This window comes from Leiobunum rupestre, chromosome 11 (genome assembly GCF_980474605.1).
Source record: "Leiobunum rupestre chromosome 11, qqLeiRupe1.1.hap1, whole genome shotgun sequence".
In the NCBI taxonomy this organism is placed as follows: Eukaryota; Metazoa; Arthropoda; class Arachnida; order Opiliones; family Sclerosomatidae; genus Leiobunum; species Leiobunum rupestre.
In genome coordinates this window covers 5275440-5293675 of record NC_143394.1, presented here as the reverse complement: position 1 = coordinate 5293675, position 18236 = coordinate 5275440, and the positions used below count along the sequence as shown (strand labels likewise).

General features: G+C 36.1%; 1 protein-coding gene across 1 annotated transcript in view; it reads left to right on the top strand.

Moving 5' to 3' along the window:
- Positions 1-786: 786 nt before the first annotated feature.
- Positions 787-18236, top strand: part of LOC149921186 (uncharacterized) — a 127571-nt gene continuing 110121 nt past the window's right edge. The window contains exon 1 of the mRNA XM_090162125.1: positions 787-1314. Within this exon, the coding sequence (XP_090018251.1) occupies positions 1188-1314 (127 nt within the window). The 5' untranslated portion in view covers positions 787-1187. The remainder of the gene's footprint in view (positions 1315-18236) is intronic.

Below are 18236 nucleotides of genomic sequence, written 5' to 3'. Positions count from 1 at the left end.
TACGCTTCCAAAACCAATCAAAGATAAAGAAAAAAATGTCTTAACTAGGAATGCCTTGATTCAGACGCGATGGACCTCAACGGCCATTGCTTTTGAGAAAAACAAATATTCGGGTTTTCGCGTTTTCTGGATATAGTCGGTGTAGCGTTCAATTCGTAAGGGAAGGGTTCAAATGGGGCGTGTTCAGGCCTTGGTCATTGAAGAAATACACTATTATAGGAAACCGTGTATTGAGAGCAGCGCTGTCACGTACGACACAATAACCGCCCAATTTGCCTCTTAAAATCGCCCAACTTAACGAAATATTTATTTTTCAAAGATTTTTAAAATTAAACTTAAAATTTATTATTATTTATTTTGAAAGTTATTGTAAATCGTTAAATTCAAATTGAGGGTAAAAAATATAAAATAACTATATTTGGTAAAAAATAAAAAATGGTCGAAAGAGAGTAATTTTTTTCATATAATCACTGATATGGCAGCCCTATATTGCCAATGGTGGTACCATCCCTCCTAATAATTTGGAACAGTTGTCAAAATATCAACTACCTTTGTTTTATGTAAACAATTAAAACAAAAAAAAAATAAGTAGCATTTATCAAAGTGACTCGGACAAATTTGGATAGATTTACGGTGACTAGGGCAAAACAACCATATATTTTACCGAAATGTTTGTACATTTAAATTCCCATAGCAATATTTATAATTTGTTCTTTTTTACAGGCCTCTATATGTGTGCAAAAATGGCCGTCTAAGACAAGCATCGCAACCCGCGCAATTGGGCGGTCAACGGAGCCAAGCTAGCAACCCTGCAATGTAGAATAACGGGACGGTGACGACGGAGCGAGAGAGAATGGTGCGGCGGCGTGACGGTTTCCAAGGCAACGTCGGCCAGTTTCCGGAAAGAGCCGAGCTGTTCCGAGCGCGGCAACTGCGTGCGGCACTGGGGAAGTAGTCACGTGATCCGTCTCCACTGCAGCGAGCCTTTTCGCGTGAGAGGAGACTCGCCTGACTCCCGAGCGTCATTCGCCGGCTGGACCTATAGCCACACGGAAGACGCGAAGTTCACCGTTGCTCTTCTGAGTGGAGTTTCGTCCCTTCGTCTTCTCCGAGACTGTCTAGCGGTTCCCCGAGACATTCCAGGAACTTATCCGCTCCCCCGAAAGGCTCGGACCCCGGGTTGAGCCATGGAGGACAGCGGGCCGCCCTCCAGGCCGCAAGCTCCCACCCTGACGGGCTGCTATCTGCTGGTAATTGTTAGCGAGCCATACAGCCCGGAACAGAAAGAACGCATCATCCAGAAAGTCTCCAAAGGTAAAAGAACACTCTTTTACGTTACTCTTTCATTTTTTCCCACCCTAACCCTATTTTAACCCTTTTTTGCGTTTCGTCTATTTTGTCTGCTCTATTCTTCAATCTTACGTGGGGAATTTGGGACGCGTTCTTAGCGCTATTTTACGGTTGACACTCGTTTGGTGTCGTTTCGCGATTAAAGGGTTTAAAGCGGACAAAAATGTAATTCTCGCGCATGCGCATTTGCAGTTGACCGAGGCTTATTTCTTAACGATTAGTAGGCGAGATTTTCGCCGACTAATGCTACGTAGACGGCTTGGTGCCATCTTTTTTTCGTAATTTAAAGTAAAAATTTGCATCAAGTCCGCGCTATTCTAGGGTCAAATCGCGTATTTTGGCGTAGATTTGTAAGGCGGAGCGTTTTTACTAAATATTTAGGGAGGGGCATTTACCGCAATTTTAGTACGGTGCAAAATTTTCAAGGTCATATAGTACTGTAAAAAGTATAGACTTTACAACTATGCAATTAAGAGAAATGCGAATTAACTAAGTTAATTTAAAATGACTTTATTTCATCCAAATATTAAGTTTAGCTGGATTTTCATAGTTTGACGCGATATTTACATAGACTGCCATCTAGTGACTAATTTATGAATTAAAGTTACTTTTTTGTACGTTTGAAGGTATTTCGAATAAGCAAAGGTAAAGATGGCATTTTGAACTCCCTAATTTCCCGAACAAAATGCCACCTAGCGACAAAATTAATAATTGAAGCAATACTTCCCAAACTTTTGATGTATTCGGCGGTAAGCAAAGGTCCTGGTAACTTTGGTGGCGGTATTCTATTCCCCTCGGTGTAATAAAAGCACTGGAAATCTTCATTTATATTTCACGTTCCCCGTAGAGAAATTCTTCGTAGAAGTAATCGATTGCCTTTGAGGTGCTTCACCAAATATTTCCGAATTTGTATAACGTCCGTAGTTTCTTTGTATCGCCTATACGTAAAAAATATATTGGAACATTCTAGTTTTCCAAAAAAAATGCCGCAATGGGTACGGATAAAAGAATTCGCGGATGATCGTTACATCGAAGATTTTTGGGTGCGCCGTAAATTGTGTCGTACACGACTTAAGAAATTGTGCCGATTGGTGGAAGGTGTCGTCGTCGCTGCCCTCATTGGATATGGATTTGGATTAGATAGGGATTTATTTGCGTTGTGACTTAAGATTTATTCAGATTTAAACTATGAAGATTGCGTTGTTCAAATATGAATAGGCCTATGACGGCGCGAAACCAATCGGATATTTTTTCGTCGATGGTGCAACATATTTTAACACCATTGTACGTAGTAAATTATTCTCGAATTCTGTTGAAATGTGGTCCAAACATAAGCTAGATTCCGTGTACAAATACATTCCAAATAACTTTGAATTCTTCCATTTACTGACGTCACCAACATAGACTAAAATTAGATGGACTTGGACGATCATTTTTCTTATTCGAAAAGTTGCCGTTCATTTTTGATCTAATTAGAGGACACCAGTGCAGTGTAAATTATATTAACAAGAGCTAACATTTATTCCCAATTTGGGTAACCAACCCCGTAGGCACAGTTGATCCATCCAATGTGTTGGGTATTTTAAAGCATTTCATTTCTAAGGGGCTGTTTTTCTAAACCAAGGCTTTAATACTTAAATCAAGAATGTATTTATTTATCTTTAGGGAGAATCACTATGTTGAGACAATATTTAGCTTTACTCCAAATTTACCTCACAGTCTAACAGTAAGCTAGCTCCTTCCACCTAAAGCGCATCAAATCACCCCGGTGACGATATTACTCTCCCTCTTTCGCGTTAGGGCAAAAATCCACTATGATTTCAACATAGAAATACGCACTGGCCCCATTGGGTGGCGCCACGTAGGGCGTTGTCGACTTCCCGAATGAGTGACTTATATTCCGCGTGGCCTTCTTGTCCGACTGCGAAAAAGTGTCGGTAGCAGTTAGCTCTGGACGAAACATTGAACACGTAGCCGCAGTTTTGGAACGGGGAGGCTATGTGGGCTGAAGTGGTGGGTGCTGGGTGAGAGCGGCCTAACGCGTAATGTTTTATAGCGCGTGCAGGGAGGGAGGGGGGGTGGAAGACCGAGGCTTAGGTTGTCCCTTCCCCCTGGCTTCACCCTCCCAGCCATACTCGATTTAAAGGCAGCCCCGTATGTCTCCCATCCTGTTCTGTGTCGGAATGCTGGTCGCATCTTCTCCGTGTGATATTTCTAATGGCCGCCTGCCCGGAATTGCATTAGCTTCCTCGTTGGATCGTCTTAATGTCCTTCCAACATCTAAGATTATGTTTGTGATGGCCGCGTCAAAAGTCCTTTTTTGGCTTTTACCAGCTCTTTTTATTTTTTCTTATTAAAGGTTTGGCGAAACCTCCTGGATAAATTCAGAGATTATTGGCCCCTTAAGTTGGCCTTCGGTAATATCTCATACATTTCCTTGGAAACAAGTTATAGTAATCGCCAAATTCTAAGAGTTCCGACATGTGTAACTTATGTAGTTAATATTTTACAATATATACCCAAGGCACCACCTTAGGCCCATGTCATCTAGTGACTTTTATTGCCTTTAATTCAGGTGGCCGGGTTACTACCCAATATATATATATAAGATTAATACCCAAGGCACCACCTTAGGCGGTGGCCGGGTTACAATGCGTAGGATGGTGGTGGCAAGCCCTTAATGCCACGCGAGCCAACAGCTCCCAACACAAGTTCTTATGGAAAAGGGAATAAGTTGCTTTATATAAGTTATTAATTAGTTCACAAATATGTAAAAATATACCTCTAAATACAAATATCAAAATCACACTTTTTGAAAGTCTAAATCCTCCGAAAAATAAATATTTAATTGCATGATCTATCTGGGATTTGAAATTTCAAACACAAATTTGAACACTCAACAAAATCGGAAATTAAATGGTTCACTAAGAACGGTAGATCTTATAAAAATTTCTCAAACATTATTCACTTCTTTTAAAGGCCTAGGTTTTCTTCTGCCTGTCACCCTTTAAATATACTTTCCTTCCAAACAAATACCGTGGTGATAAGCCCTCAGCAAAACACGTTGGCCTACCACCAGGGTATTTGTTTGGAAGGAAAGTAAATTTTAAAGGGTGACAGGCAGAAGAAAACCTAGGCCTTTAAGCCTTTCATTCTAATTCAGAAATTCTACTTTAAAATACAATATAGAGATTAATCCCGCGTAATGAAACGCCTAGGAATATCTTGTATTGAAACGCGTAGGAATAACGTGTAAATCAGTTAATTTTCTCTACATAAATGATTTCACTAGTTAGAACATGAGAGCTTATAACATTACATAACATCAGCTAATCAGCTAGGCTTAATATCCGGGGCACCACCCTAGGCCAAAGTCATCTAGCGACCTTTAATGCTAGAGTGGCCGGTCAGTGTTGAATCTAGGCTTAAAAGCAATGCCCAGATATTAAACACCGTCTAGACGTTATCTCTACACGTTCGATTGTAGGGGCTTAATCTCCACTCAGTTCCGCCAAACGAAACTAAAATCGCTATCGATTTCGATTTTAAAATGGGTGTTTTTGGCGAGACTCGGAGAGTGGTATTTATGTCACTTCTCAGCTGCCACGGATGGCGTTTGAAACCGGTTCTGAATGACGAAAGGACCGTTAATGTTGTGAGTTTTGTGACTAACTCTCTCTCCGTGAAACTTGTCCATGCATGGCTGAATTTCTGGACGCTCAATTTCCGTTTTTGTAACGTTTAGCTACCGTGTCGTTTTCTATTAAATTGACCGTGTACGATTTGGCTCTGATATATATATATATTTATTCTTTAGAAAATAGCGGTTTCTTCCGCTGTGTTTTTGTGGAATTGGATAGTATGTCAGTAAGTCTTATAGGTCAGTTCGTCAATTATACAAACTGTTACGCGTAAATTGAAATTGAAAGGACAAAAAAGTGAATTGATAAATCTTTTTTTATTAAGACTTAATTTATGTTACAGAGAACGTAAAAGAAATATAAGCTATTTTACTATTAATGCTTAAAATAATTGTTTCTATCCTTATTTTGAGGTGTTATTTTGGGGGGGGTCCATATTTATCTGAAACTTGGAAGTTTAGAGCCCGTGTTCATTAGACATTTTGCAACTAACTATAATAAAAAAACTAATTCTTGATTTTGTGCGAGACTTTTAAAAAAAAAACCCAGTTTTTAAAATGCTTATTTTGTTTATTTTATTTTTGTTGAATATATTTTATCTTGCAGATAGATGGCGCCTTTTTCTAGTTTGAAATTTAAGCCTCGCCCAATTTAGATACAAGCTTGAAGTCATACAGGAAATTATAATTAAGAGTTAAAAATTCTTTGTTAATATAACTTTTTTGGTACAAAACCACTTGTATTTCGCAAATAAAACATTTAAATTAATAAATTTAACGTATTTAATTACATTTAACCTCTTAATAGAGCTCCAAAATAATGATAATGAGCGTAGACGGAGTACACTAGGCTTATTTCAACCTCAAAATAAACATGATATAAAACTACTCGTGTTATGAAATTCACCAGCTCTTCCCGTTATCATAATCTTAACCTCTTCATAAGGATTAGTAAATTGAGCTTAAGCGATTTGGGTTTGACTGATAGAGCCATTACCAGCTAACGCACTTTCTATTTATCCCATACAAAAAGCCCATCAATTGCTGAGGGTAAAAGAGGCAATTTCGAAAGCGGCAAGGGTCCTTTGGCCGGGGATGTGACCAACAAAAAGATCCCCTTTGACACCCTAGAAAACGAAACCGTCCTTTCAAAATGGCAATTCCAACCTCTCGTAAGTGGTTCGATAAACAGTATTTTATTGGTAACGCTATACGACCAGGAAATGAGAGTTCGGCGTAGAGCAAGCCGAAAATAACCTCTGCTAGTAACGCGGACCGAAAACGGGCTCTGTTAGTAACGCGGACCGAAAAGAGCCTGAAATTCGACGTAGTGCGAGCTGCAAACCACCTCTGCTAGTAACGCGGACCGAAAATAGCCTTTGCTAGCGCGGACCAGGAAGAGTCTCCGCAAGTAGCGCGGACTAAAAAGACACGGCTAACGCGAACTGAAAGAGAATGAATAGATGGTGATAAATCTCTGGGTCTATATGTTCATTTCTTTCTCTCTGGTCCAGGATCGCCTGTATGTTGACTTGATAATCCCGGAGGTTGGGAGAGCTAAGCCCCTAAGCTTATCTCTTCGTGGTAAAATTTAGAATCAATACGTTCTAGACTATACGTTGTTGTTTTAAAAGCGAAAACGCCTATCTCGATTTATCTGGGTTTTTTAAATAAATAAAAATTTCGAATTTTATTTTAAAACTTGTATTAAAAACCATTAAATCTATTAAAATTTTGCGGTGAATTTTAACACTTTATTAAATCAGTGCGTTTTTTGTGGTTATAAAATGGTGCTAGCTAGGGTAGTATTAAATGGTTACACCTAAATTAAATCAATTTAATTTAAATATATCGCACCTCAAATAATTAATTAAAACGTTCCTAGATAATTAATGAAGTAATGAAAATTCAAATCAAAGAAAATTTTAAGTAGCAATTAGTTTAATTCGGGTTTATTTAAAATTTATTTTACACAGATAGGAAACAAAGGCTAAAGGTTTAAAAATCAATGTGATTTTAAATTATAAAAATTTTAACTTGGGTAATTTGGGACTATAAACAAAAAAATGTACTGTTTTAATTTACTTGGATTTGGTCTTGGAAGAGCGTCCACGTAGGGTCAGTGAGAAGATGGAACTTGGGGGCAATCTCCTCTTTGGCGTTGCATCGTCGTTCAGGATGTCCTAAAAATCGATCGGCTCTGACGGCGGAAGGGGGAAGGAAACAGGGGGTAACCAAGACGGGATTAAACGTGTCTGGAGGCACGCGCCAAGGGTTAAAGAAGACCCGACCACGCCCTTTTTCGGGCCTATTCTGACACATCTCGCGTCTACCGGCTTTTAAAGATATTTACTTTTGGCGTTCATTTATATAATTACTTTTCATTGCGCCTACAGATCAATGTTGCGATGGTGAAAAAACCAGATAGTAATTAGTCAAGAATATAGTGAAAAATACTGGACAGTAAAAAAATTATACGCGAAACTCTAAGATTGATGACTAAACAGTTTAACTGTTTTTGTTCAATTCTTGCTACTGCAAAAGAAATATTTTAAATCTTTATCTAGTTGTTTTAGATTTTTTTCGTGCAAGGCTCTTTTATAAGTTGTACTTTTCCAAGAAAAGTGACCTTTTGATAACGCTATGTCAGATTGACTGTCGCATAGAAAGACCAAAATGCTAAGTTTGTTAAGTAAACAATAAAAATGCCTAATTATTAAACGCTTTAGCAACTTATTTTTATTCGCTTTTGTTTTGAGAAACATTTATAAATATCCGTTTTCGTGATTAGTTAAAATAATAATTTTAATATTATAACATTAATGACATTACACGCCTTTATTGACATTTAATTTTTTATTTTGTATTAGTAGAAATATTTTCGTAAGAAGTACTATTAATTTGGTGCTCATGCTCAAGTACCCAAAGTATAAACTTATTTATGTTTTATAAACCTAAACGCGTAGGTCGACAATAGTTGGCTAAACATTGGCTCTTGTTACATGTCAAAATTTCTACCAAAAACTAAAAATTTAGAGTTGTCATATTATTGCATCGAAATATCTAATTTTCGCGTCACTAGTTCGGTTATTGGTCTTCGTCAAAATGCTTCGAAAAATTAGAATCTGCAACGGCAATCGAGCCACGTTCGAAGCTTTCTGGTTTCGAAGGATGAAATATTATATGCAAATGAGTCTGCCGTACGCTTTTGACTAATTCAATAAAGGCTTTGTTGTACGAGAGGCATTATTCTCGGCATTCCGATCTTCTTATTGTCTCGAATGGCTCCCTCTGGTAGCAGCCGCCAGTACTGACAGCAAAGGACAATTATATTTGATTAAGAAAATGCGCGACACTTGATTAAAAGGCGAAATACGACTCTTCGCTATTTTTAGACCAGATGGGATAGAAGTGAGGTGAATTTGGACTAACAAGATGACGTCGCAATTAGCCGAATTAGCGACGCTTCGATGGATACGGATTTTGAATTTGTTTAATTTTAGCTTGTACCGTGATTTTTAACGAGCAATCTACAGAGCCATTATTCTGCTCGATCATATATATTTTTATTAATAGTGATAAATGAAAACTTAGAAGAAACCACCTATGGACTGTGCGAAAGATGATAAAATACGCGAAAAAGTAGATTAGTCCATAATTAAAAGGGATAATATAGCTAAATCCTAAACAAATTTGAAGAAATTAAAAAAACTTACTAATAAAAACTAAATAAAATAGCCAGAAATTCCAAATTTCTGGCTATTTTATTTAGTTTTTATGTAGTTTATTACTCGAAGATATATTTGATCCGAGATTCGCGTTTTTTGTTTGCTCGAAGACCAATTGGTACGAGTTATTAGTAATTTTTTAATTTCTTCAAATTTGTTTATGATTTAGCTATATTATCCCTTTTAATTATGGACTAATCTACTTTTTCGCGTATTTTATCATAAATGAAAACTGTTGACAACGATAATAATTACATTGGTTTTATGGTGTACTTATTATCCGGCCACCTGAATTAAGGGCTTCAAAAGTCGCATGATGACTTAGGCCTAAGGTGGTGCCTTGGGTATTAGCCTAGCTGATTATTATTATTATTATTATTATTATCGTTGTCAAAGTTTTTTCATTTATTGAGTATTACACTATTTTGGATCAGGGTTGTACATAAGGATAATTTTTAAGTAGTCAGCCTGACAAGTGAGCCCACAGATTTCTATTAATTTTAGTAGTCAGAGCATTTATTTTAGTAGTCAAAAGCCGTGACTAGTGCCTTATGTCCAACTCTGGTTTGGATTACTTTAAAGAACGTCAAATTTTTTTGAAATTGGAATTCGCAATAGTAACATTGCCCTTGTGGTTTTGATGTTGGTGAGTGACGTATCGATGACGTTTTACTACGAAAAACCCTGGACATAGTGCCTCGTCGAATTTACCCTAGTTTTTAAGCATAAAATGAACTGAACTGAACTTCTACGTATTTAGTGACGAATGAAATTCATAAAAACAAGTTCAGCAAGCGTTGCTTATTTTATGGTAAGACCTATTTACTTGATTTCAAAGAATGATATGAAATTAACTCTACTATTTAACAAAAATTAAAAATTATTATTTTATTTTAAAACATTTTTGCTGATGGCCGATTTTTAGCGTTTCTATCAATGGACCTCGAGTTCGATCCAGTAAGGTCCTCCCCTTAAAAATCAATCAAATCGACCCGATATCTCATTGGTTCTCCAAAACTGAGTCTTCCAACGCGATTGAAACACACGGGGGTGGCATTTTTCCTTCCCCCTTTCGCGCAGAGGGAAAGTAGAATACGCCACTGAAATCTTAATTTTTCCAACTTACTAAAATTATTAAGGGATAAACATAAAAACGTCAAAAGTATAATTATGCATAATTAATTACTCTATCCTTTATAATTGAATTTATTGGTAGGTCGTTGTATATATAAACAATTTTTAATGTTTATGAATGAGGAAGAAATATTTTGAACGGCACTGGTGAGTCTGAATGCATTTTTTGGCTTTTCAGTTTGTTTGGCTGTTAGAGAATTTCTCGTCACGCGTCATAGATTCCGTATCCAAACAAAGCTCTTTAAGCCCTTACGCTCGAATACGCAGCGCCCCTTTCGGCTACTTTTCGCATTTAACGGCCACAAACAAAAGATAAAGTATTTATTTTTGAAATGACTTCGATGAAAGCCTCTTAAAGAGAATTTTGGGTGTGGCAATATGTTCTATCGTGCCATTTTTCGTCAATTTTATAAAAGGTAGGATTTTGAAAATTCAAAGGAATATTGGAAATTAATTTCGGCTATTTGGAAAATTACTATTTTGAGTAATTTATCATTTGCGTGTATGTATTGAAGATATTTTTCCAATTTTAATTATGGACGTCACGATATACGAAAGATACTACACTTTGATCTTTTAATTTTTTTAATTAATGTTTTATTTACGTTTTACAAAGAATATAATAACATCAAACAGTATACTACAATGAAAAGATAGATCAATTGATGTTATCGTGTAGCCAAAACTACTTAAGTTTATACAGGGTGTTTCAAAAGGTTATGCAAAAATGTTAAGGAGTTGTAGGGGGTGAGTTGAGAAGTATGCCTTTTTTTTCATTTTCCTACGATAAGATAAAAGAGCGCCAGAGAGCTTCAAAGTGTGGCCTACTAGCCCCTGGAAGTAGGCTGCAACAAGCGCAAAATCAAGCAGCAGGGACTTTAAATACTGTTTAAGTTTACTTTTTTACGCTGGTTACCTCGATTTACTTTTTTACCTATCACACGAACCCAAAACTTAATGTTCGCATTTCCCCGCTACTTGGTTTGGCGCTGGTTGCCTACTTCCAGGGGCTAGTAGGCCACACTTTGAAGCTCTCTGGCGTTCGTTTAACTCATCGGAGGAAAATGGGGAAAAACAGGCATACTTCTCAACTAACCCCCTACAACTCCTTAAAAATTTTGCATAACCTTTTGAAACACCCTGTATAAAACTAAAATATAAATATTTATACGTGTTTAATAAAAATATTGAATGGATTGACACAATTTTCGGGTTGTTTACACTACTCTTGCATTCTTTTACCGCCGCATGACGCTGCTATCGAGACATACGGTTTACAAATGCACGATTATAACTAACTTAGAGCATTTTTCGCTGACATCGTCTTACTGACTTCAAAGATAAAAGATGAAAATAAAAAAAATGTTCCTAGTTGCAGACGGTCTTCCGGTTGTTGCAAAAGTTGTCGCAGTCGGCAGAATCAACTCAATCGAGCTCGCGTTAGTTCTATTCCCGCGTACGTCAGTCGCCAGAACTATAACGGGCGAAGGCGGATGAGAATAGAATGGCGGCTCATCGTCCCTGTCCTAACCCGAGACCTTCGGCGGTTCTAGTTCCGACTTCGGGAACGAGAGACGGGGGAATTTCCTGGCCTTCAAAACTAGCGGCTGTCGCTGAGTGCTCCGTTCTGGAGACGTGACTCAACTCCTCTCGTTCACTTCGTCTTTCTCACCAAGACACCAATCTTGAGTCATCCAAAGGTCTTTCCCAGTATCTCTCTAGACGTTCCAATTTGCAGAGTGACTCGCGCTTCCTGGTTTTTTGCGCCACTTTTTAACGTGTCGGTCTATATTAAAATACATAGAATATTATGCTATTTTATGACATTTAACTAAAACAAGTAATATATAACGTATTTCTATAACATAACGTATTTATTTCTAGCTCAAAATGTATATGCTTATTTTAATATCAGTTGAATATAGTGTTGTAAGTCGGAAAATTTTCCGTGTTTTTCCGAAAAATATTATGAATTCCATGAGTAGTCTAATATTTTTTGCAAATTTAAATAAAACGGCATCTTCGCCTCATTTTTTCGAATCTAAAAGTAAAACAAAACGTCTAGACTACATGTAGCTTTAAACTGATTAACAATTTATTATTAATTATTTGTAGTATGTTTACTGGTATTAGACATTTTATATTGATAAAAAGTTAAGAAAATTAATAACCCTTAAAAAGTAATTTATGTTTCAATTTGTTATTTTTCCGATTTGCGGAAAATTTTCAAGAAATTTTTCCACATTTTATTTTCCGGAATATTAACAACACTAGTAGAATATAATTATACTTAATGTCAGTAAATTAAAACCAGCGGTATGTAGCATAAGTCCCACGAGATAAATACCCATTTTGTTATTAGCTCGAAAAATTAACTAGTCTTATTGTTAAAATCTGGAGAATATTATGCTACCTATGGCAGTAAACTGAAACCATAAAGAATATAAAAATATATTTAACGAAAAAGTATTACATCTCCCTATACTGCTAAAGTTTATCGATTGAAACATATAATAATCCATTATAATAATAATAATCGGTCCCCGCTAATTTTTCAAGATAAGTGAATTAGTTTTACAGAAGGAAAATATAATTTGTAAATAACTAAACATCCCTGTCAGATGGAGTAATTCAGGCGCTAAATTTCGAGCAAATAAAAAGTTCCACAGTTAAATTGCCGAGATGCATATATATTCAACTTTTGCTAAAACTAAAATTATTATCTGAGTTAAATATTACAGCGTTTAAGCGCTATACCGTGAAACTGTATTATTAATTTGAGTGTTGAAAACGTATTTCGGAATTTCTGGCGAGTCGCTGCTTGAAGTTAATTATTCGCGAAGTTACTCAACCGGAAACTAGTTAGAATAAACTGAGAAAGATGACGGAGCGCGTCTAAAGTTCCAATTGATAAATAGCTAATTATCCAGAACGCCCTCTCCCAAATTGATTATTAGATGAGTCAGTTTAATTTGTAAGCGGATTTAGGCAATTTTAATTAATAGGAGTGGATGCTTTCGTTTGGTTCTTCTCTATATACATAATATAAGGCGTTTGTATTTGATCAAACACTATTTTATCAATTGTTATAAAAAATGGAATTTCGAAATTTTTGCGGTATTTTAAAAATTAAAATAGTATTTAATTTTAAAATTTTACCTCATTAAGAATTTATTTTTTACATAGATAAAAATTTTAAACATTTAAAACCTAATATTTTTTAAATTTACGCGGTGTTCCTAAAAGAAAACGGCAAGTTAATTTTAAAATTTAAACTAATTCAGCTAGATAAAAATTTTAATGCTTAGTTTAAAAGCTAATATTTTTTGTAATTTTCGTGTTTTTAAAGGGGAGTAGGAAATTAAATTTCATGTTTTAAACTATTTAGGATTAAAATTTGAATTCCTAATTTAAATCCTAATATATATATATATATATATTTAATTTTCGTGGGGTTTTAAACCACAAAATGGAAATTTAATTTAAAATTTTCGTTTATTTGAAAAAAATATTTTTTAGGAAAATAAAATTTTAAGGCCTAATTTTTTAAATCAAAAAAGAGTTTTCAATTTAAAGAGCTACTTAGCGACCAATGCCTTAAACTCATACACTTAATTTCGGCTGCTAAGCAGAACATTTTGTTTCCTAATAGTAAATCGTCTAATAGCAAATATAGTAGATTATGTGCTTCTCGAGTTGACCTCTAGGTGGCTCTATTCGGTAGCGAATTAAGCTCCTTCGAGGCCCTAGGCACAATTTTCATATAAGACCCTCTTTAGAAGTTAATTATTCTTTATACTGTGCAAGTTTTTATGCCCCTACAGACGACTAGTGCGCCTATTGAGTAATTGGGCTCTTATGTAAACTGAAAATTCTAATTTGTTCGAAAATTAAGCTTTTTAAAATTTCTAATGTAAGAGCCATCTAGGATCGATTTTGCGGAAATTTCGCAACGCTAGTCCAAATAGTAATTCTAATTTGGGAGCTTTTAAGTTGAAACGCAACGAACGTAGCCACTTGCGGGAATTGACTAGATCAAAGCGAAAGTCCTTCAACGCCGACTCATCTTGCAACTTCAGTTCCCCTTTATCTAACGGGAAAACGGATCAAACTATTTCGGGATAAGTTGCAACAGCCTTTTAAGGATGATGCAACAGAGTGGTTCTTACGTGCAAGAACGTCGTATATGCGTCAAACCCAATTTTAGAGATATTATGTTTTTTTTAAAAAACGTAATCGATATTTTACGTTTTTAAATGAATTATTAACCTCCACACAGAGCTGTTACTTTTTATTTTATAAAAATATTTATTTATGAAGTTGAATTTAAAAATGGTTATTTTTCAGTATAATTGATCAATATTTGGCTTCCACTGATTATATTATCTAAAATTAAATTAAATCTCAGTTAAATTTATTTACTATTTAATTTTTATTTCGTGCCGATTTATTTTCTATTGTAATGGTTTTAGCATATATTTTGTAATTTTTATTCCTCCAAAACTGAATATTTTCCAAAATAAAAATTTTAGTTAATTTAATGTAAGAGAATAATTTTGGTATATTTCTACTTAAATTAAATTTTTAGGTAATGGTGAATCAGTAACTACCGTTACCACCCTCCTACGCATTGTAACCCGGCCACCTGAATTAATGGCTTCAAAAGTCACTTGATGACTTAGGCCTAAGGTGGTGCCTTGGGTATTAGCATAGCTTATTATTAAACTAAATTTACAGAAACGATAATTATTTTAAATTAATGTAAACCAATATTTCAAATTAAATTAAGCCCTGCTCTCAAGATTAATTCTGTAAAGTAAGCGCATTTTCTTATTTAAGAATGAATTTTCAATTTCGCAAAAAGGCGTGATATGAAAGTTAGCAAATGTGTTCCGCTACGATGAAACAGTTTATGGGACGAAACCGGATGACCAAGACAGTATTCACCATTACGCGCGACATTTTGCTGGGCGCGGCCATATTTCATTTTTCCCCTTTCAAGGAAGTAGGAACTTCCATGTTTCTGGTGGAACCACGAATTTCACATATCTGCCGCCAGATTTTAAAGAAGATGGAAGTTATTGGCGCTAGTTACGTTCGGATTTAGATTTTACTCCATTTAATAGGCCTTTTTATGATATAACATTGGTCTTCTTGTTTTGATGTTGTTTTTGCGAAGTATCGATGACTTTTTACTACGGTAAATTCGACGTGGCACCCTGTATTTAAGCATAAACGGAACTACGTATTTCGTGACAAATGAGCTGAATAAAAACAAGTTCAACAAGCGTAGCTTATGTTATAGAAATGCCTAATCTCCTTTTGCATATCGTTATTCCAATGTTTACAATGGCTTGTTTAAAAATTTAACCAATATATGAGGGTGGTTTCATAGTAATTTTATTTAAAATAGGGTCTAACCTTTGCCCATTTATACTGTAGGAATACGAGATACATTTTATTTCTGCCCTTCGGCATTTGAGACAAATAATCTGATTTTCAGGTAGCATTACGCTTCTGCTTTTGAGACAAACAGTCTGATCTTCTGTTTGCACTGCACTCCGGCCTTTGAGACAAATAATCTGATCTTCTGTTAGCACTGACCTCCTGCTTTTGAGACCAATAATCTGATCTCCTGCTTTTGAGACAAATAATAAATAATCTGATCTTCTGGTAGCACTGCACTCCTGATTTTGAGACAAATAATCTGATCTTCTGTTAGCACTGCGCTCCTGGTATTGAGACAAATAATCTGATCTCCTGTTAGCACTGACCTCCTGCTTTTGAGACCAATAATCTGATCTTATGGTAGCTCTGCGCTACTGCCTTTAAGGCAAATAATGTGATCTTCTGTTAGCACTGACCTCCTGCTTTTGAGACCAATAATCTGATCTCCTGCTTTTGAGACAAATAATAAATAATCTGATCTCCTGTTAGCACTGCACTCCTGCTTTTGAGACAAATAATCTGATTTTCAGGTAGCATTACGCTTCTGCTTTTGAGACAAACAGTCTGATCTTCTGTTTGCACTGCACTCCGGCCTTTGAGACAAATAATCTGATCTTCTGCTAGCACTGACCTCCTGCTTTTGAGACCAATAATCTGATCTCCTGCTTTTGAGACAAATAATAAATAATCTGATCTTCTGGTAGCACTGCACTCCTGATTTTGAGACAAATAATCTGATCTTCTGTTAGCACTGCGCTCCTGGTATTGAGACAAATAATCTGATCTCCTGTTAGCACTGACCTCCTGCTTTTGAGACCAATAATCTGATCTCCTGCTTTTGAGACAAATAATAAATAATCTGATCTCCTGTTAGCACTGCACTCCTGATTTTGAGACAAATAATCTGATCTCCTGTTAGCACTGCACTCGGGCCTTTGAGACAAATAATGTCATCTTCTGGTAGCACTGCGCTCCTGTCTTTGAGACAAATAAACGATCTGATCTTATCTGAGGGCAACATTGATGAAAATCCCGTCTAAAAGAGCTCAATTCAATTTGGAAACGGGAAGAGGCGAAAATGAGCGAATGCGATTGCCAACCCAGCCGGGCGTCGCCATTCTCTAACGTCCCCCGAAGCGCGGTGGAAAAGCAGCTGGCCCCGGGTTACAAAGCGGCGTTTGTACTCCTAAAATAAGTCCGAAATGATAATCCGCCCAGTAACTTTCTTACGTTCGAGCGCTGGTTCGGCTCGGAAGGTTTCGGTGGATCGTAGTTGGAAGTTTTCCCGAGCATAAATATTTATCGAGTTTTTATCTGGCGAGAGAGTGAACTGATCCATGGCGTGGAAGGCTATTTTTCTTTCTTACGCCGCCAGGGGCGCCGCTTTCTCTATGGGTGACGAAATTCAGTTACGAAGCTTTTGTGTTTCGGCCGCTCTAACGGTTACTGAATCTTCCACATTTTGGCTCCCGCGAGAGAAAAGCATTTTTATGGCCGGAGCTATGCTCTGATTTCTTCCGCTGTCAATGTAGCCGCTCGGAAAGCGACTCGAAAATTTGTCGTCTCTCTTGAAGCGTTTAGGATAAAGTAGAATTTAATACACCCGTCGATAGTTTTTAAGCCTTTTTATCTAAAAATCTTTCACTGCAGTTCTCGATTAAACGAAACTTTGTGATAAATATTTTTCATTTTTTGTACCTTTGAGTGAAAGACATTTTACTCCAAATAACGTCACCAGTAATTAGATTTAACATGTGGACTTCGAGATTAGGAAATACAGCGCCATCTGCCTTAATATCCGTCAACTAATCCAGAAGAAATAGCAGACGACTTTTGAAATTCAATGTTTTTCCCTTCAAACTTTCAGTTGCTGTGCACAGATAATTTTGAACGGTAGGTGGCGATACTTGTGACCAAAATTTAAACTTGCTCATAATTATTTATCTTACTGCAATATTCACTAGTGACAAATGTGAATTATCAAGTTTATAGAAATCTGTAATTTTTAATTTTTCTATTGGTGCAATGCGCAAATTACAAATTCAGCCAATATTATGTTGCTTAAAGGGAATATGAACGTTATATTTATAGTAGCTCAACGAATTTCGCAATTTCTGACACCATGTTACGTTAAAACAAGGCGTAGTTAATGTTAGCAGCACCAGGTTTTAGGGGTGGTTTGAAAAATAATCGTTGCGAGTGTTAGCAGACGATTTTTCGATTTAGTTCCTTTAACCTTTTACAAACATTAGTTAACATAGCGCCAGGCGTTGTCATTTTCTTGAACTATTTCGATATTTTTTCGTCACCCTAATAATTTGATATATTAATCAAATAACTCTTCTCAGATATTACGTAACTTATAATCCCGTAAACCCAAGTAATAATCATAACTTATTTATGTACGATTTTTCTATTATGTACGTGGCCAACTTGTTGTCTATTTCTTCGGGTGAAGTTTACTTAGCTCGTGATAGAACAGAATGTGTTATTTCCACGGAATTCTTGATTGGAGAAGAAAGATCTGGGATTATAACAATAATGTGGTATTTTCGGCGTGCCCAAGTTAGGCCTAAAAATCGAATTTCTCTCTCCGTAGTGAACCTTGAGAGTTGTCGGTTTCGTTACCGCTATGTTTTATTCATGTTTCTGTGTCGGGTATACCGTATACTGACTTCGTGAATTCGATTTACCACTGGTTGGGTTTCCGAGATAGGAGCCCTGGTCGCACCATTTTTTTTGGTTAAAAGTAACATTCAAACAGAGTTATATTTTAAATTGTGTTATTTAAGTAAATAGTAAGTTAATTTGTTTCGGATGGTTTGAAATTTAGAAAATACAGGGATTGTTTATTCACTTGTCCAAATGTTTACGAAGTGTATAGAGCCCTCAAATGCGGTCCTTAGAAAAATCTAGAAATTTCCAAGTAATATTTC